At 24.0% G+C, this 22,108-nt stretch overlaps 1 protein-coding gene across 1 annotated transcript; it reads right to left on the reverse strand.

Moving 5' to 3' along the window:
* Positions 1-704: 704 nt before the first annotated feature.
* On the reverse strand, positions 705-22,044 carry LOC129976494 (centrosomal protein of 104 kDa-like). Its single transcript, XM_056090101.1, has 23 exons — positions 21,849-22,044; positions 18,763-18,854; positions 17,875-17,956; positions 16,813-16,951; positions 16,625-16,696; positions 16,479-16,504; positions 15,443-15,552; positions 14,507-14,562; positions 13,685-13,840; positions 13,553-13,607; positions 13,355-13,472; positions 12,229-12,361; positions 11,213-11,380; positions 10,263-10,324; positions 8,164-8,236; positions 7,963-8,028; positions 7,084-7,208; positions 5,465-5,678; positions 4,652-4,761; positions 4,338-4,446; positions 4,013-4,151; positions 2,379-2,525; positions 705-1,281 (listed from the first exon to the last, which is right to left on the reverse strand). The coding sequence occupies exons 1-23, from the start codon at positions 21,959-21,961 to the stop codon at positions 1,253-1,255; spliced, it is 2,394 nt and encodes a 797-aa protein (XP_055946076.1). The 5' UTR covers positions 21,962-22,044; the 3' UTR covers positions 705-1,252.
* Between the last annotated feature and the right edge of the window lie 64 nt (positions 22,045-22,108).

The following is a 22,108-nucleotide window of genomic DNA, read 5'->3' on the forward strand; positions in this document are numbered from 1 at the left end:
CAAAAAATATGAGTTTATTTTTAAATGAAATTAATGTAAAGTTGTACACATCTAAAATTTATAATGTGAAGCAGTTTTAAAAAGTGAAATTAAATGCATGTTTTTTGAAAATAACTAGATTTATATTAATTTTGATAACATAATTTTTATGGTTTAGAATAACAAATTAAAACTTATTCAGGTTAAGCAATATAGATTGTATTAAAAAGTAAGATATAGTTACTGGTGCAGTACTAGTTATTAAAATGAAAAGGTTTCAAAAGTCATTTTAAAAAATAAACCAAGATCTAAAATTGTAAAAGTTTTTTGAAACATTATCTTTGTTAATTAAAAAGTCAGAACGCTGTTTATTTCCAGGATAATGCTATAAAATTAAACACCACTAAAAAGTTACATAAAATGCTACTTAACTAAGTTTTAAATTTACAAAAAAATTTAGATACCATCAAAATATTATAAACTTTTAGATTTATAAGAAATAGCTTTTCTTCATTTAAATGTAGTTGATTGTATTTAAAGAGTTGCTCTTGCTTTAATAATGAATTAATTTGTGTACTATTAAGTTATAAATATAACTATTTAATGAAACAGATTATAACTGATGAAAAATAATTTGTTGAATTCTTGTATGATTAATATTTTAATATCATCAAAAGAATACTAAAAATATTTCTCTAACTCTTTTGAGAAGTATAATTTATTATATGATAAAAATACAATTTTAAATGCATACAGAGAATAATGTTAAAATGATCGATATAAAATTTGCATTTTGTTGTTATAAGGTTTGACAAATAAATCAGCTCTAAAATCACATTTTTCAGTTCTTAATATATTCACACATCTAAAAGTTGCAGAAGCTTAATATCATTTGATAGAGTGGATATGGCCTAGCATTAGTATGAGTACCATATTATGATATTTATAAATAAAAAAATCTTTAAAAGTAGTTTAATTTTCTCTTCATTCCATAATGACTAGAGATAACAATTGAAAAAATCCAGCATTTAATTGCAATTTTTGAAAGTATCATGGTACATATCAATCCTTAATATATAAAAACACTGAAAGATAGTAAAAATATCCAAATGCATAGAATATAAAACTGAACATTTTGTGTTGTGTATTTTAAAAGCTATTCATGAAAGTTTAATATTAAAGTATTCTGAAAATTATTGAATTAAAGTATTGCATAGTTTCTTGTTTCTTGAAAAATAATCGCAGAACATGTAAGATATCTTTTTGATTAGTCTTATTTTTTTCCTTTCTTCTTTAAGATACCTATAAGAAATCCAATTGCATTATGGCAGAAAGAATGGTTTAAAGAAAGGAGCAATGAAACAATTGCATTGTCTTTAAAATATAAGCTAGCATTGCTTTGAAAAATAATATGCACATTACTATTAAAATCAAAATTAGAATCAATGTATAAATATGCATTGTGTATTGAATGAGAATTATTACAAGTTCCAAGCACTAAAATCCAAGAAGCTTTTTCTTTTTAAAGATACACACACACAAGCAGAAAAAAAAAGTTGTATTTCTAAATATTTTTCTAATTTATGTATATAGATATGTTTTGTAACAAATATACTTATTTCTTTGACTTGAAAAATTCCTTGGGTTTCAGACTAAAAGTAATTTGAAAATTTATTGCATAGACATTAAATTGTAATTTTTTTAATGTGTACAAAAAGTATCATAATCAAAACAAATGTTAGCTATATGATCATTATTCACCAATTTCTGTTATGAAATACTGTAAAGGGGGCGAATTTCTCTTTGCAATATTTCATGTTTTGTTTATTGTTTAATATTCATGAACAAAAGTTACTTTTGCTGAAATTTAGAAGTTTATGTGGATACCTTTGAAATATAAAGCATTCATTCTAAAGAAGTTTTAATTCATTTTCATGAATTAATGCATTTTTATTTTAGAACATGAAAATTTTGTGTTATTTTATAATTTTAACTAGGATATCTTCACATAAATTGTTTTAGGCTCTCTGTTTATAAAAAAAGTATCTGGAAAGCATCTATTTTCTTCGTATTTACATAAAAATATTACTTGATTATATACCAGAAGTTACTAAATTTAATGAATTGCTATTTTTTAACAATTTTTAATGCCTTTTACTGCATTAAATAAATGAGCATTTTAATTCAACATAAATGCTAAAATCTCTTTCATATAATTGAAAAATGTTTTTCTTATCAATACATCCATAAAATTTTGTATTCCTCAAAATTTGTCTTGTTGATTATCATGTTAAATAAATATCTTTTAAAATATAGTCTAAATAATAATTTAATACATGAAATGAAATCACACAATCTCTCTCCTTTAAAGGTTAATGCTAGAAATACCCGATACTTACGTTTCTTAGAATTTTTTTTATCTTTTCGTCTGGGATTGAAGTCGCAAGCACTTTCCCCCATCAAATGACTTCTCCATCCTTGCTCACCTGGATCAATATTTTTATGGCAAAGTGGACAGTGGTTTGCTTCACTGCCAGATTTGGCCACTGAAAAAAAAAATCAAAGAAATTTAAAGAATTGGTTGGAAAATACATATCTTCTGTATCTATTTCAAAAAGCAGTTAATATGTGAAGTGAAAACTAAGAAAGTTCTCAACTGACAGTAAATATCTGGTTTTACTTAAAAGTTTAAAACTCAGATAAGCAAAATTTTTACTTTCTAATATATAATATATACAAAGAGAAAATATTGTAATTGCCAAAAAATTCAACTTTAAGATTTGAAGAATACTCGCATTCTAGACTTCATATAGCCCCCCCCCCTCCCACTGTAAGGAATTAAATTTTATTTTATGTTTGTGAAACATGGTAATTCAAAAATGGATGAATTTTAATGCATGATATTCATGTAAATTTGTGTTTAATTTGAATTAAATACATTAATATTTGTGTGTGTATATGAATTTAAAAAGCAACTAGCAAAAAAATAGTACTTAGTAATCAATCTTGACATCAAAACTATAAAATTTATATCAAATGTCAGATCCAATCTCAGTTTCCAGAGGTAAGAGGCTCAATATTCATTCTTGATTCCCTTCATTCTACTACAAAAGTAAGCTCAAAACATGCTGTATTGTGCAAGTATACCAGAAAGTCAAAAGGAACATTCTTGGTGGTGGTTTGGAGGAACTATTAATTTTACACCAGTATCATAAAATTTTACTGAATTTTGTATAAATATCAAAACTAAATTTAAAGTAAATATATTGTTTTTAAAGTTTGAAATGATTTTCTTACTTTTTTAAAAATAGAAATAAACGAATATAATTGTACTGAATTTAAACAAAATATTATTCAAAAATCATTAAATGAGAAAAGAACAGATAACTTCAGAAGAAAACTAGTACAGAATTGGGGTTTCAAATGGCACATATAATTGACTACCATAAAAAAAAGTTTCTAACTAAATTAGTTGTTATGCTTCCAAGTAACTCATAAAAATGAGCAGTATTTTAAATCGGAGAAGAAGGAGGAACATAATGGAGTAAACATTGAAAAGACTGTTAAGCAGTCGGATCTAAATCCTGCAGAAAACTTTACATTATCATTTTTGTACTCCAAAGTAATGCTTATTTATGCATATTCAGTTCAAGTGAAATATCTTCAATCATTTCCTGCTATATTTCCAAATTTTGCAGTATTTGGAAAACAACAATTCTAACCGAACTTTGGCATGAGAAAGATGGTATAAAAATGGTTCTCAGAAGATTTTTGGAGTTTTACTTAATATCTTGCTGCTATAAATGTCTTGAATCATGGTAAAAATGTTTGAGTTGCGATAACCTTTGCCATTCCAAATCCATTAGCTCTCTATGTATTGAAAGATTCTTTAACACATTTTTTGCTTTATTAAAGGATGAAACTTTTGTATAAAATTTGAGCTTAATAAATTAATTAATAATAACAGAGATTTTTTATCTAGAGGACATTTTTTTCAGCAATTTCACTTATAAAAAAAAGACATAAAACTTACTTGTACACATTCTGATTTTTATGTGGTTATCATAATTGAGAGATGGAATTGCTTCCAAGCAAAGAGGGCACTGCTTGTACTGACTTCTTGATTCACATTCTTCAAGGAGATGCTCAGTCAAACTAGCAATCTCCACAATCTTAAATAAATAAATTATAAAAATGTGAGAAAACAATGTATAAAAATGAAAGAAATTTAGAGAAAAGTTGTTATTGTCAGCTGTCTTTGACAAAACATTGAGAATATTGACATTTAGTGAATATCTTACCCATAAACAGCTATTAAAATTTATAGAGTACTTAGAAAAGGTAGAAATATTAATTACCTGCTTACAATTGGAACAACGAATCAGCATGGGACATTCTTTGTCATAATGTTCATCCAGTCCTTCAGAAGTGAACTTATCATTCTTTTCTTCACAGAATATACATGTTCTGAAAAAGTATGGCAAGAACCCCATTTTAAGTATCTCATTTACAAAAAAATTATTATTATGATTATTTTTATATTTAATTATAACTTACAAATCTATTAAAATTATTTTATTACACATATTTCTAAGGATCTTGTATCATGTTCGTATATCTCATATTCTTTTCATATATCTAAAATGCAAAATATTTTGATTTAAGAACTTACTTCATTAATGACAGTTCATCAATTGGTAACTGTTTCACTGGTGGAGCTAAACCTTGATTTGAAGTATTTACTAAAGCATCTTGAGTTGGTTTCTCTTTGATGCCCGATTTCTTTATACACAGAAAAAGATAATTTCACAGAAATTAATTACAAATGGTTTTAATAATTATTTTAAATGAATGTAATATAGTTTATAAAATAACAACCCTTCACTGAATAATTTTGACAAAAAATGTATGCATAAAAAACTTATGAGTGAATCTATTACAAAACAAATGGAGGCATGCAAATGCGATATTAAATAATATATATATATATATATATATGTGTGTGTGTGTATATATATATATATATATATTTAAAAAGCCATTTAGTTGTATAAATGACATTAAACTCGTAACGCTTCAAAACGTAATGTAATTATTAAGTATGTTAAAATAAAAGATATTTTTTATTTAACAAGATTTTATTCCATGTACTAATTTCATATATTTTCCATGAATTCATATTCCATATATCCATTTTATATTATTAATGCTATAAATAATAAAAGCAAATACTTGTGTCTTTTTACTTAATCTATTTTCATTTTTAAGAGTTTGATTTCATTAATATACATATTCTATCCTTTGCTGCTTGTCTGCTTATAAGTTAGCAATTTGTCTGAATTCTGAGACTTCTCCCTTGTTAGCAATAGCTGCCTAGCCTAAATATATGGTCAAAATGACATGTTTCTTTTAATACTAGTTGCTTACACAATCATTTCTATAAACTTACATTGGGAAACAAAGGTATTTCCTCGAATTTGCTTACTTGCTTGTCAATTTTATCAAAAGCTTGCAAGAGTCTTCTGTGCATTATGTTTCTCTTTGAGGCAGCAGAGTCAAATGGAATATGCTTTCTAACTTTTGGCCCTTCTTGCTCATAAAGATATAAGATGATACGTTCCACAGCCCCTCTAACAGAAGATGCTGGGTGTTGAAGAGCATCCACCAAGAAAGGCATTATTTTGGACAAGCTCAAAATACTACAAAAATTTGTAAGGAAAAGCAAAATTGAATCTTATGTGAAAACATCAGATATTTGTGTGTGTTTTTAAAATTTCATAACATACATTAACTAGATACCTCATTCATTTATTTACTATACTTTAAAAACCTATTTAATGCCTGTTCACAGGGATTCTCATTGGGATAAGAATGTATTGGCATATAAAGGGTATAAATTTAAAATAAAAACATGTATAATATCATATAATTATAAATAAAAAAAATTTTAGTTTCCTGAATGAAAAAAAAATCTCTCTACAAAGATATTATTATCTTTTAATATGAAAAACATTTTAATGAAAAATGTTTCATATTCTTCTCTTCAGTAATTACTTTCTATCACAAGTAGGGAAATTGTAAAAATGAACACTGTATATACAATGTATATTTCAAGAAAAAAATTAGGATTACATAAAAAAAAATTATTTGGTATATATGTTATGTTTCTTATTATTTTCTAATTTTTAATATACTTATTAAAAATTATTCTGAAAGAATTTCTCTAAATTGTTTCTAGTGTTTTTTTTTCTATTTATTGCTTTTTTATTTGGAAAAAGAAAAAAAAGGTTAAATAAGCAGACTTTTTAAATATCTGGATATTCCAATACTGATCTCGATAATCCAGTTTGAATATAATCATAAATAGGCCTATGTCATTTCATTGATGTTTTTAAAAAATATTTTTTTTATTTGCTTATTAAAATTTAAAAAAGTATTTCTCTTCCTTACATGTCATAAACAAGGTGTAAAAATTTGATTTTAAAGTATGTTTATAAATTAAAAGTTATATTTTATGTATGTAATGCTATGATTTATATTGAATCTTATCAATAAAAATTAAAAGATAAATGAAAAAAATAGAAGGAGAAGTTTCATTTGCATAAAAACATTTCATACACAAAATTCTCAATATTAAAAGTATGGCTGCAACTAAATCTATAGTAATGTCTACCTATAGTAATTTCTGCACAAATGGATTTATATGATTGATATAAGTAGTTTAAGAGGAAAAAATTTCTAATTAAAAAATATACAAGTTTAGATTTAATAATAAGATTTAAAAAACATATATCTAAAACAAACTACAAAATTTATTTATCAGAGAATGTCATCACTAAATAAATATTTCAACATAATACAATATACTTAAAAAGAAAAACATTAAGAGATTTTGTAAATTGTCATGAAATATTTCCTTTGGATATAAACTCCAAAAGATATAAATAATAAATTCTGTATATTTGCATTTAGCAATAAGTATATTTTCTAATTAGAATTATACAATTTTAAAATAAAAAAAAATCATAATAGCTCTTTTATTTCTTTCACATGATATTGCCTCAAAATGGAAAATAAAAATAAAGACAATGGAAGATCAAATACCTGTGTGATGACGGTGGATACATTTTCACCAGTTTATCCAAAAGTTCACAACGACTTTGAGCTAACCGGACATTTAACACATTCTGCAGTGGACTCAGAACATACACTGGGATTATTTGTAAATTCTATATTAAAAAATGCATCAATTGAAATTCTATTATAAGGACTTTACTAATTTATTAAACTGGATATATTTATAATTGTATTTATATATTGTTTATATAAATAAATTTATATAAGGTATATAATAAAATATATTATAAGCATATTAATTTTAATATCAGTGTTATAAATATAATTGAAGTAAGATTGATGCTTAATTATGCTTGAAACTGAATGCTGTGATGCATAATCTAGGTTCCTGACAGTATCTTGCAATCTATTTAATATTATATGATGTAAATATCTTTTATTCATAGTAGGAAAATTTCAACTCATATATATCTTTTATTTGAATGAATAAAATTTATTTATTTCTCTTACTGTAATAAAAATTAAAATGGTACTATTAGTCTTATAAATGATATTCCATGATTTTAGAACTCCATTAGCTTGGTTATCAGTATATGGAATTAATATGTGTTACAGTATGTCATCATATTGAATTAACTTTATTATATCTATGAATGTTAAAAGTTAGAAAAATAATTTGGTATGATGATTGCATCATACCATTATTCAACTGATTATTTCTTTAATTCTTTTTCAAATAAAATGAAATTCCCAATGTGGAATATTTGATTAAAAAATTCTTTTGTGATACAAAACTAAAGAAGTAATTACACTGCAAATAGAAATGGTAAATAAAATTTTTAAGAATTTATAAGTTGCAATTGTTAATTGCCACATAATTTTTGAATTGTAACATTAACAAATTACCTCTAATTCAGAATAAGGTAAGTCATTTGTTAAGTACTGCAAGGATGCATTTTTCAATCTTGGTGCCTATAAAAGTTCCAAAAACATTAATAAAATATAAATCAATGAACACTTAGGTAATAATATAAAGAAAATTTTAATTTCTTAAAATAGCAGAAATAAATAATAAATGGCAATGAATTATGAAACATTTTAACTCACCGTATCCCCTAATTTGTTAATGATTTCTGGCATACTTTTCTCAACCAAAGATGTGGCTTCTATTTTAGACACTCTATAAATTTAATTGTAAATGTAACAATTATATATGTAATACAAATTATGCCCGAGTATATTCACTACAACATATGCACTATACATTTTAAGTTGCGACACTTACAATACAAATTTAAATCGTATTAATAGAAATAGACAGTTTTCAACATAAAACTGTTTCAAGAAAATTGTTAGTATTTTTGGCAGTCAGAGGGCATTAAGATTATTTTTAACTTATTCAAAAGAAATTTTCAAAAACAAATTTGTTATACTGTTTTCCTATCCTTTCAAAAACAAATTTATTATACTGTTTTCCTATCCTTTCTTTTCATTTTTTACACCTTTTATCAACTATCTAAAAAAACATCTTCAGAAATGGAAATGTTTTCTTGTATTTCGTTTACAGCAGCAGTTATTCAGAAATGCAGCAGTTTACAGGGCTTTCAAGATTGAAATTCTTAAAAGGTCGTTTTTTTAAATATATTTTGTGATACTCCATAATTGTATAAACTTTAAGTATGAACTCAAATAAAAAGAAAATTCTTTAATGTATTTCAATTTTTTTGTTCAAAAATCAATTAAATTAAAAATATACCTATTTTTAAACTTTGAAGTTCTTTAAAAGCAATCAATCAGAATTTTCTTTGGTTGCCTTTCTTTTCTTAAATATAAAAGAAGAAAAATACTATCTACCAATTTCTACTCAGAAAGTTAATTTTAACTTTTTTGCATATTAATTTGACATATTTGGGAAATTAGAAGAAAAGCCTTACTAATAATCCTAGAGAAAATGCCGATAATTTCAATTCAGTAGGAAAAAAATCCAGAAAAAAGTAAAGTAAAAAGTCTAAGGAAAAAAAATCTCAAAGCATTAAAAAATCATTGTTATATATGAAGAAATAAACAAAAAAGTTCAAAAAACAAATCTACGATGAAGAGAAAAATATTGGTCCATGTTTTAAAAAATCTGTACGCACAATTAAAAAAAAAATTACATTTTGGATCACTATGAAAAAAACGTAGTTTTAAAAGCATAATTTTATTTTAGAATGTTAAGTTTTATTAATGATATCAAAGGTCACTAATTATTATTTTTCCTTAAAAAATAAAACATTTATGCTTCAAATTTAATGAAAGAAGACAGAATCATGAGAAATCCATATTGAATTATCTTTATTGATTGCAATATTAATAAATAATTGCCAAATCAGATCTTCTAATTTATTCATCAATCTCAAAAATTAAAATAGAAAATATATTGATCTTTTCATACTCAGTATCAATGAAGGCAGAGCACAAAATCTTAAAACAAATTTCAAATTTTAAAGATAATAATAGATTTAAAAAACGGCTTAAAAAATGGCTCATGGGAAGCCTATTATACTATTTATAATGTGGAATAGTAAAGATATTCAAAGATAACATATGAAGCTAATAATAAAAGTTTGATAATAAAGGCATTTCTCTCTTCTCTCCCCCCCCTCCTCTCTCTCTCTCTCACACACACATATCAGTTGTGTTTATACCAAGTTCAAATAAAAAAAAATATTTTGAGTATTCAAAATAATTTAATATCAAATTGATGAACATTATCTAGTTTACCAAAGCTAATTAGCATTTAATAAAATTTAAAAGTATTATTATATTATTTAATATTTTAAGTAAATAATTTTAAGTTATTTACTTTCAGTAGCTTTGCTTTTTTGGATGAAAATAAATGTGCATTTTATTCAAGCAAAAATAAGTGGCTTATAAAATTTTTAATAAAAAAGATAAAAAGAACTAAATTTATTTATTCATTTCATATTCATGTTTTAAAATTTAATTCCAATAAATTAAAAAAGCTTTCCGAAATATTAAAAAATTAAAATGATTACATAGTTTAATTATAAATACATTCCATTTATCAAAACAATGATTAACTTCATAGCAAACATACAGCTAAAAATTGTTTTGATGAATATTTTCCTTAGTAGTTCTACGTGCATAAGACGAAATTTATTCAAAAGAAATCTCAAAGAGAAATTGACATAAAGTATACTTACTGGTGTTTTGGAATAAATGACTTAAAACACATCGCTAAAATACTTAATGCAGCTGTATATATCTATTGTTTAAAAATAATTATTTGGGTTACAATTTTTTAAAATATTAACACATAATAAATACAAATGGCATAAATGTTTAAGCATTAATATCTTAATATAAAATGTTTCGTTATATAATTGCAATTTGAAATAACTTTAAAGAATTTGTCTTTAGAAAAAACATTTTCTTTTTCAGAATCTGTTCTCTTTTTAAATAATATTCCTTAGTCTACTTTTTAAAAAATTAGGAAATTAATTTTGGAAGAAATCAGAATACATTTAAAAATTGTTTAAAGAATTTTTAGCTGAAATTTTCATGTTAAGATTACACATCATTTAATGAAAGGAAAATTAAACATATTACAAACAAAATCCATAGAAGAAAAAAGTTCTCAAATTTTTCTTTTTCAATAAAAAGAAACTTAACATTAAGAGAGTTAACTTAACATTAAGAATTCTATATAAAATATATTAAATAGAATTTAGTATAAATCAATTTCTTCAGAACAAATTTATGATGATTTTGGAGTTTTTATTTAATTTCTTACTTGGAATGTCATCAATCAGTTTTTATCTTACTACTATACTTTGATTTATTCGAATCTTTTTAGAAATAAATTTTAACATTTTTGGATGCCTTGTCAATTTATTAATAAGAGAAATTAAAATTTAATATCGAATAAAAATGAATGGATACTATTGTAAAGAATTTTGACTGCTTGCATTATGTCTGTAAAGTTAAACTGCAGCTTAATTAATTCATAAATTCAATAAATAAATAAATTTATTTTCCAATTATTTCCCTGAAAATAGTAAAAACAATTGAAGCTTTATGATACACATTAAAGATTCATTTATGTAATGTGAGAGAAGAGAATTTTCAAATATGTAAATGATTAGATACTTACAGAAAATACTTTATCACATAAAGCTTTTTGTATAAGAAAAGAGGCAGCTTTCACAACATCATTTGGTGAATGTTGGTGTCCTTTTTTCTGGTATTTTTCTAAAAAACTTTGCAATTCTTTCATAGCTTCCTCTCTTCGATCGAATGATTTGGAATACATTTTTTCAACCTGTGTATTGAAAATACAAATATTTTGGATTTAAACAAGAATAGGTTGCATGCAATTTTTTTTATTGTTAATTAAACAGTTTCTTACATTAAAAACTATAAAATAAAAAATTACTAAGCAGCCAAATTACAATAAATAAATTAACATCTTTTTGGCTAAATATCCATTAAATTAAAAAAAAAAAGTAAGTCACTGGAATTAGGTAATTGGAATTATTGCCTATAACTAAGTTTTGAAAAAAATATTATCCAGTTTTTACTAATGAAGCTATCATTTAAGATAAAAGGGCAAATGACATTTTTAAGAGTTTAGATGGTTGAAGAGATGAGTTGAGAATGGTTTAAATCCGAGGGATAAAATAAATATTTCTTTAAGCAATTAAAATATCTAATGAGATGACTATTAAGTCCTTAACTGTGATATTTTCTCTTTTATCTATTTGGATTATGCTTTTTATTAGATTGATTGATTTAGAAGATATATTGTTACATTGATTCAAATCAGAATTCATTGAATACTAAGATTTTGTTGAGATGTTTAGAGATTATCTATTATTTTTGTACTGAATTCTAATGTCTAGGATGATTAATTTTTAGCTTGTAACTTTAAAAATACAATTATTCGATGCACACTGATGCTCGGCCAACACAATCAGGAGTTAACTTTAAAAATAAATTTATCCTCAATTATCTTCAATCCATTTTAAATATTTGGATCGATGTTTTTAAAAATCAAAAATTTTTAGATTGAGACAATTAAAATTCCGAAACTTTTTCTTGAAAACGTTAAGTTTATATATTAAATTTAAATTACTTAGAAACATATTGAATAGTTAAAATATTATTTACCAAAGGCTGTCCAAAGACTTCAATGGGTAATGATGCTTCTCTTCTTTCTTTTTCTGTCAATTTCCCTAAAACCAAATCATTGCCAGTTTCTACATCGCTACCAGGGAATACTGAGGGTTGCTTTTTCACTCCCCTAAATGTGCATGCATTAAATTATCTTACTTTTACTTCTTTTTAAGATATTCAAGGACAAAGTAATAAGAAGAATACATATAATGCATTAACTTTTAAATTTCCTATTTCCTTTAATTTCATATATGGTTGTGTAATTTTTTCCAAATTAAAAAAAAAATCATGTTTATTAAACTCTATAAATACCATAATAAGAAATACAATAATCCACCATCTGCCAATCAGATGCAGGTGAGGTAAAATGAATAGTAAGTGGTAAATAAAAATAAAAATTGCACAAAAAATAAATGATAATAGTCAAATCACTGTTTTGATGCTAACATTTTTAGATTATTTAGATTATGCCATAAGCAATAATTTTTAATTATTTTTAGGGGGGTTACAATATTTTAATATGCACTTGTACCAGTTTTGATTTTATTTTTTCCTAGTGAATCTTATAAAATTACCTTTCTCCAACATTTTTGACATTTAGAGTTCCAGCAAATTTGATAAACATAGGTTTCTTCTTTTCAAATAAAGAATGTATTTCTATATCTAAGTAAAATGCATACATTTTACTTTTTTATCTCATAAAATTTTCAGTACAGCAAGATAAAATTGTCCTAGTGTTAAACTTAATTATTAAATTTGTTTAGAATTTTAGGTGTTTCTTTTTTGAGAAATAAATTATGCCTTTTACAATCTATAAGGACGCAAAGTGACATAAAAAAAGAAGCTACCTATTAGGTTATATGTATTCATTGAATCTAGAAGGGCAGAACATTTTGGCATTTGAATCTTGTATAAAGCAGTTTGTAGGATATACAAAAAATTTACAAGGCTTTAGGGATAGAAATATTGGCACTAAATTTTCAGAAAATTTAAATTTTATTGAATTAAACTTTTTTATTCTAAAAATTTTTTATAATCATCTAAAACTTTTAAAATTCAAGTTAAAGATTGATTAAATCAAATATTACATTGCAACTAGAATATGTAAAAATATATTTACTTTGTTAATGCAGGTACTACATTTTCATCATGATCCAAAAAATTTCCTACCATTGGCACAAGCATCTCACTAGGTGGTTTTGAAGAACTGCTTGACTTCCCATGTTTAGATGAATGACCTTTTATACAAAAATACATTCAATCAAGAATGTAATAAAAATAATAAATAACAAAACAAATTAAATATAATAATTTATACCATTTTCAGTATAAGGAACTTGGCCATTTTCTTCATCATTTTGCTTAATTATTTTCTGTAATTAAAAAAAAAGTAAAATAAAAAATAAATTATTTATCTAATCACAATAATATAACAAAGAATAATTCATACTCCATCCATTTCCATCAAAGCAGTAATATTGAGCCTTTTATAAGTATCAAGTCGTATTTTTTCAATTTCTTCCTTTTTCAAATGAGCACGATCATAATCTTCATCTTCAACTGCTAACTCCTTTTCAATATCTAATTTTCCCAATTTTTCACCAACCTTTGGAAAGAAAGAAAATAAATTGTACATAAATAATTTTAAAATGAATTTTAAATTAATAAAAAAAATCTGAAAATGAATTAAGCACTAAAAATGGCAATAATGATTCATTTTTAATGCTTAATAGCTTTACTGAATAAATAAAATTTAATAAATACACTGTAATTTTTTTAATAAAAAAGTAATAATGTTTATAAGAAATTTTATAATTTTAATAAAGGAAAATCACAATTTGAACACAATAATTGTGTGCTATCAAATTTCAAAATAAATCATACAAATGACATCAAATGTATTCAACCTTTTTGGAGAAGGGAAATGTTTTTTATTGAACACTAATGAAATCCTCAATAAATTAAATGCCATAAAAAATTCTTATTTTATGATCATACAGTGTTTAAGGAATTGATACATTTAACAAAACCACATTTGAGTTAATGTTTATATTTTAATATCAGATAAACAGGAAATTCAAGAGACCAGAAAAATTAAATAGAATAGGAAAACAACAACAATAGAATTAGTAAAGTTCTGCTGGACAAACAAACCTCATCCATAAACATTAGCTGTTATATTTTAATTATTACACAAGGGGTATTATATTTTTATACTGAACAACATCTTTGTTTTCAGTAACTTAAAGAATTAGATTAATGATGAAAGTACCTTCATAAGCTGGTTCTGAGCATATTTTAATTTCTTTGCATATACAAATCTGTCATCTAAAAGGGAACAAAAAGATTTTCATCAGAGAATACTAGAAAGGAAATAGCTTAGCTTAATGAGCAGGGATAATTGACAATAATATGAAAATCAATTAAATCATGAGCAATAACAATACTAAGATGTTTCAAATTTTCAATCCCATAATTTTTTTACAGTCAAAAATTTAGAAAAAAAAAATACTAACAGATGATAAATATCACAAAAATGCAAAACAATTAATTTGATTTATTTTTAGGGTTAAAAGGTGTTCTAAATTTAAAATAAATTATTGTGAATCTCAAATATAAAACAACTAAAAATGCTCAATATTTCTTTACAAATTGCATTTCTACTAAATATATTTTATTAACAGATAAGATTATGCCAATATATGCTATAAAAATCTGAAAAATGTTATTCTCTTTAAAGATATGAGATATTAAATGAAATTTCTTTGAAAATGTCTCAAAAATTTTGTATTCTGATAAATTTTTATTGTTAAAATTATTTCAAATACATCATTGTCAAAATGTATTTTGCATATATTCAAATATATCAAAAGTAAAGGTAATCATGGTCATTTCTACTGTTATATTTATTGCTGGTATAATTGTTGCTTATTATTGCAAGATATGCACACATAATAATCAAAATATACTTTTGTACATGTTATAATGTGTTGTTTGTTAAGTATTAATATATATTGATATTGCTATGAATATTATAGACATTAAACATGCTTTGAAAACTTATTTAATAGATATTTCATTACCAAACAAACATTCACTACCAAAATATAAGCTTTTTGTAAAACACATAAAAAAAGCTTATAATTTAAAAAACTGATTTTATTAATTATAATAAAATAATTAAGTTTTTTTTAATCAGAAATATTACCTGAAATTGCTTTATGCTTTTTTCGGTCTAAAGCTTTGATTAATTGGGCAATTTCAACATCCACATACATATTAAAGGGCAATTCTTCTAACTGAGTAACATTTTTAACTCTGAAAAAAGTACAAATTATTTCACTAATAAAAAAACTAAGAACATTTATAGTTAACTTTCTGTACATACCCACATAGAAAAAAAAATACTAATTACAATTTGTACATTTTTATAACTAATTTTTTACCACTAAAATTCTAATTCACAAACAGAATATCACACACATAGTTTAAACATATTATTAGGCAGTAGTAAAGAAATTTAGTTATTGACTCAGTTTCTACTACTGACTCTTTATTTGATCTTAAAGCAATTAAAATGTAGTTAACTATACTATTATCAAAATGAGGTTTCCATTAGAACCTTCATACGCAAAGTCTAAAGTTCTAATAACAAGATACAGGTAACAGATATCAGATAATATCAACAATTGTTGCCTACATGATGCACATCATATGGAAAAAAGTAAAACTTACTTTTATATAAAATATTATTATATACAATGTCCACTTTTCATCTGAAACTAATTTTTTATTAAAATGAGAATATTAGCAGTACAGAAACTTTCAAACTCCATAGCTTCTAAAAAATATAGATTTTGCCAAATGATAAATAAAAACCGCCTAAAACTAAAATTTTCCAAAAGCGATAAACAAATTTTGCTAATACAAAATTTTAAACAATATGAATGGTAGCTAGGAAGCAAAACAATTGAAATGATTTAGAATATCTCTCACTTTCTTGTTCGATATTGGCAATCAAAAAGAAAGAAATAACTATTTTGATGACAGAAACATAGCTTTTAATTAATAAAAAAATAACTGTCACAAAATTTTCTTATGCTTCAGAGTATTTGTAAGTAAAATTCGAAGATTATCCGTTCAGCACTTTGGATTTTAAAGAGTCAAATTATACACAAATTTCATTTTTTGCCTTTATAATTATGTGTATGGGATTCATTTTAAATATGGCACACTCAACTTACCGATTATTAAACCCAACATCATCAGTCTGCAAGAAAAAAATATTCATTAAATATAAAAAAAATTATATTGAAAAATATATTATTGATAACAAGCAAGTAAAAATTAAAATAGAAAATACATTTAAAAATATTTCAAGAAAAGTTACCAGATATTTAGTTTTTATTGATCCACCTTCTAATATAGGTTCTCCTAAAAAATTAACTGCTATGATTCCAACCTAATAATAAAGAAAATTCATAAGCAAAATAAAATAGGTAGCAAAAATAAAATGTAAAAAATTCGTTCTAAATAAAAACAAAACATTGCAATTATTTATTTGGTGCGCATAATTACCTGATTGCAGAGGTTGAGTTTATTTATATAATTTTGATGCATTATTAATTTTGCAAACTTTGCAATTATATCCAGACGTGCCGATCTCAATTCGCGAGCCTTATAATCTGTGTTGTAGTTTTCAGAAAAAGCAATATCCCTGAAATTTTTAGATGTTAATATCAGATAATAACAACATCATTAGTGATAGATGTTAACTTTTTATTAGATAATTCGATACTTTTCCTTTAGCCGGGCTCAAATGTCGCCAATTGTGAACCAAAAGCGAATTTGGCATAAGAAATTTGGCAGAATTCTACATTATTTGGCGATTTTTCACTTGCGCCCGGCTAACGGAAAAGTGCCGATAATTCTGCTTCAATTTTAGTGTGCTTACAAAAAATTCCTGATTTTTATTTCTTAATAAAGACTAGTTTAAAAGTAGAAAGATAATAAATATTAATTAAAAAAATAGCAAGTATATTTTATGAATTTTAAACACACAAAACAATTAAAAACCCTTTTTTTTTTTTTTTTTTCAGAAATCAATATATATCTTTTTAATGTTATATGGTTAATATATCTTATATTAACATTTTATTCTTATAATAAAAAGACTTATAACTCTTATTGTAGACAACCACTTTTGCTACAATTTTTCAATAGAACAAATGTAAGATATCCTTTTTAGAAATTAAGTTATAAGATTTTATTCAGATTACATGGTTATGCTTGTTAAATTATTTGATTTGAATTACATATAATTTGTTTATATAAAAGAAATAGTAAATTTTAGTAAATGTGGCAACAAAGTAATATTTTGATATTTTTAAAAATTTCTTAGAAATCTGAAGTAGTTATAGTAAAATTACATTTCATTGAAACTTATTTTGAGTTAATCTATTAATATTAAAAGCCATCGCCTCAGTATTCATCCATATAAACCAAAAAAATTCCAAACAGAAATAATAAAAGAGAATCTTGTGCTTAAATATTTTGCAAAATTTTGCAATATGTAAAATGCATTTAAATAAATTTAAATTATAATTGATGGAACTAAAATTTAGTTATCTAACTAATTACCCTTGTTTTTCCCAAGAGACATTCTGTAGTACCTCTGGCAATCCTTTTTGTACATCACCAACATGCAACTCTAATTTAGATGCTAGATACAAAATAAATGATGTTATTTCTTGATTGATGTAGAATGAATTTATTATCAAAAATATGAATAATTCTTTCTGTTTGCACAGTAAAATAACTAAAGTACTGTTTTTTTATTTACAGATACAAGTGCCAAAATTCTTTTTTTTTTTAAATGAAGTTATTAAAAACTTAGACTAGGGCTAAATATTACTTTAGGATTATATTCTAGAGATAGGATTGAAAATTGATGTAGTGATTCTAAAGAATTTCTTTTAGTATTAATTATTAATTTATTTATATTTATTAATTTCTTTTAAATATTTAACAATGCATGAAAAAAAATATTCATTATGGTTTTAGATTTTTTCTTTTAATTAAACATTAAAATAAAAACTCTGTTTTATTTTGTTAATGATACAGCTAACTAATGTAATAAACAGAATTGGTTTTCAGAGCATACTTTAACACAATTTTTTTTTAATTAGACTTTATTCTAATATTTTTAATATTTTACTATCAGCACAGTTATTTTTTACCAGCTATATAAATGGTTTGAGTTCTGAATTACACATATTTTTTTTAATCAAATATAAAGGAAAATGAAATGTAAATTTATAAAATAACAAACAAACAAATAATAAAACTTTTAACATTTAGCTTAAAGTCATATGACCAATGCAGATGGAAACAAGTCAAACAATATTACATTCACATATTTAAAAAAAAAAAAAGAAACAGCCTATATCTTTCCTTTAAATGGCATCATCGTCCCCAAAGTAGTTTTCCCTAAGCAAAGTTTTCGGTTAAGAAGATTAAATATCTTACATATGGAAAATGGATGCGAAAGAACTTGAAACTTGCATAATCTTGCTCTTGTTTCAAGACGAATAACAATAACTTGAGGATATGAGCAAAACCTGAAAAAAAGAAAATTACTAGGAATAACAATAAAAAGACAAAATTAATGTAATGTTCATTTTTATTCATTATTTTAGTTCTTGAAATTTTTATTTATAATAAAGATGAGTGCATGTGTTTGTCTGTGTATATTAATGTTCTACAGGCTACCCCATTTGATTCAGAACTACCAAACTTGGCACATATATTCTTCTGATGGTAGAAATATGTTCCTCAGAAAAAAAAATTTCAAAGTTTTCTTAGAATCTTAATTAATTAAAATTAAGCTGACTAGATTTTCTGCAATAACTTCAGAAAATATTCCTGCACAAAAATTATTTTTATATCATCTTAAAATTAAAAAAAAAATTACTTTCCAATGATACCAGTTTTTATGCAATATAAATTTTTGTGTATTTTTAATAGTATTACAAGCATATTTTTAACAAGTATGAATATCAAGGATATTCTGAATGAATATTAAATACATCACAAATGATAATAATAAAAAAGCATAAAAATTCTGAAGAACATTAAAGCTTCTGATAAAAGATAAATTTGCAAAACAAAAAGAAAAAAATAATAGCAATCGGAATTACCATAAATATTAATATAAAAAATAATGAAAGTACAAAACCACGAAATTAAATTTCTGTCCTTAACATAAACCATGATTGGTAAAATTATTTTTTTTTTAAAAGCAATATTTACTTAATTTTGAGAAGTTTAAATTTATATTTAAAAAACTATTAACCTGAAGTAAACTGCTAAATTTAACATTGTTTTAGATTAAAATTTAGGCTGCATTCTTAAGAAATAATTGAGTGTATCCATTATTTTATGAATTTTAGTGGAGATGATAGAAAATATGAGAAACATAAGTAAAATAAACAAAGTGATATGAATTTAAAAAAATTTGTTATATGAACATTGAAGTTTAAAAATATTCCACTAAAAATGACATTATGACCGAATTAAATAAAACATTTAAATTAAAACATTAAAAATTTTAGCAATTATTAATCCCAATAAATCAGCTTATAACCAAAAGTGGCAAGTAATTTATAGTATAAATAATCCACTTCATATTAATTTTCATGATATAATTTTATTATATCATGAAGCTTTTTTTTTTTTTTGCTCATTTTTTTCTTTGAAATCAATTCATTGTAGTTACAGGATGGATCCAACAAAGAAATATAATTTAGCTATTAGAAAAATATATACAATTTATAATAAAACAATTTTGCTACTATTGGAAAAACTAAACCTTTAGAAACTTTACTATAAAATTTTCACCACTATTAATGTAATGAATAAATTATTTTTACCAGTCCTTATCAAAAACAACACAGTCACTTGTAAGAGGATGTTGCTACAAGACATCAAATATCAAAGTACTGCAATACTGATATTGCTAATAGTAAAAGGATATTTAAATAGAAAAATAAGTGGTAATCACTTAATAATAAGTCAGAACTTTAAGATAGGCATTCAACAAGTCTGAGTCAAAACTGCTCCTAAGTATCACTGGAAAAATAGAGTCTAACATTTTCAAATAATAAAATCACAAAACTTAATGTACATGCTTCTCCTCTTCGTAACTCCATGGACCAATTTCCTAAAGATATTAAAAAGTTCAAAATATTTGTGATTTCATATTGCAGAAAAAGTAAAAACTGATATCAAGATCTTAAAAGTATCTTCATAATAATGGAAAAAATTCAAAATAGCTTAAGAAATATTCTTTCATTTTATAATATAGATATTGCATTGGAAGTTTATTTCTAAATAACAAAATGGTACTTATTCTCTAGACAAGCTTTGTAATACTGAACAAATAGCTACTAAAAGATAGCAATAAAATGTGTTTTTTGCCATTTAATGAAAACTAAACAATGGTTCTCGTTAATTTATATTTTAAGCCACACATTGCTAACAGTGGAATTTTCTTTTACAAATTCACAAATACCAATTTAAACATTAAAAAGCATTTCACAATTATTAATTTAAAAGTGTGAAAATGAATATTAAGGTTCTAGTGTAGATTTGGGTGCCCCTTCGATTGGCGACAAATTTCAGTGATGAAGCACTACTTTTGGTTTCCATAATGTTTTGTTTCCATTGATGTTACTGTTGGGTTAACAACTAAAATTCCTCTGGGCATCAAAAAAATTGCCAAAAAATCAAGGGGCACCCGATTGTAAAATTTTACCAATACTAATTTGACAGAATTGCATAAAATCATTTATCTTCTAATCTAAATAAACTTTTAAAAAAAATTGCAAAATATTGGTGTGCAGTTGTCATCTGAAAAGTAAACAAATTAAGGAAATATTCATAATAATAAATCAAATATAAGGATTATGTTCATACTTTTAATATATGGCAAATTCTCAATCTTTCACACACAGACACAAAAATGAAATAGCAATATAAATCTTCTATTTATCATACAAAATTAAGGATAACACAAATAAAGATTGTTATTAAAAGAAATTTTTAAGGAGAACCGATGCCAATCTGCAAAATTCAATTGTCAGTCTTGCAGTAATAAAAATAAGCTATATAAAAATCAATAAAAGCTCATATGAAAATTTTTTTTAAAAAATTGTATTACAATCTTTAATGCATAGAATAAAAGATAATAAATATCTCATTCCAATATTTGACAAAAATGTGTACAGGTAACATGAATAATTTTAAATCTTATTTTTGTTCATAAATGAAATACTGACAAATATTGGCAAATATGAAATTAATAATATAAGGAAATTTTCATGTGTTTCTGTATCAGGTTAAGAAGTAAATATATATTTTCAACATGAAAACACATTAATTGATTCTCCTGTGGTTAGATTCTTCTTATGTAATTTCAGAGAAAATAAGTTGAAAATTTTTCTTTTATTTAATACGTAAATAAATTATGAGAGAATGAAAAATAAAACATTATTTATTTTTAAAAATAGTCAATTGCTTTTTCTTTATAAAATTAAATAAATGCACACACTAACTTCGGAGACATCCATCCTTTAGCAATAGGTCGTTGATTATTTAATTCTGCAGCGGGAAAGTTGTCATCTTCTCCTGTAACTTTGATAACTGAAAAATCAATACGTTTGATCATATTGAAGTCATAGAGAAAGTGAATTTCTCCTTCTCTGTGATTGAACTTATAGTTTTGACAGAAACATCAATATTTGTACTGTTTGTTGCTAAGCAACCGATACAGATGTTTGATGCCAATACTTTTAATAAATAATCATCTGCGTTC

Source organism: Argiope bruennichi, chromosome 7 (genome assembly GCF_947563725.1).
Source record: "Argiope bruennichi chromosome 7, qqArgBrue1.1, whole genome shotgun sequence".
Classification (NCBI taxonomy): domain Eukaryota; kingdom Metazoa; phylum Arthropoda; class Arachnida; order Araneae; family Araneidae; genus Argiope; species Argiope bruennichi.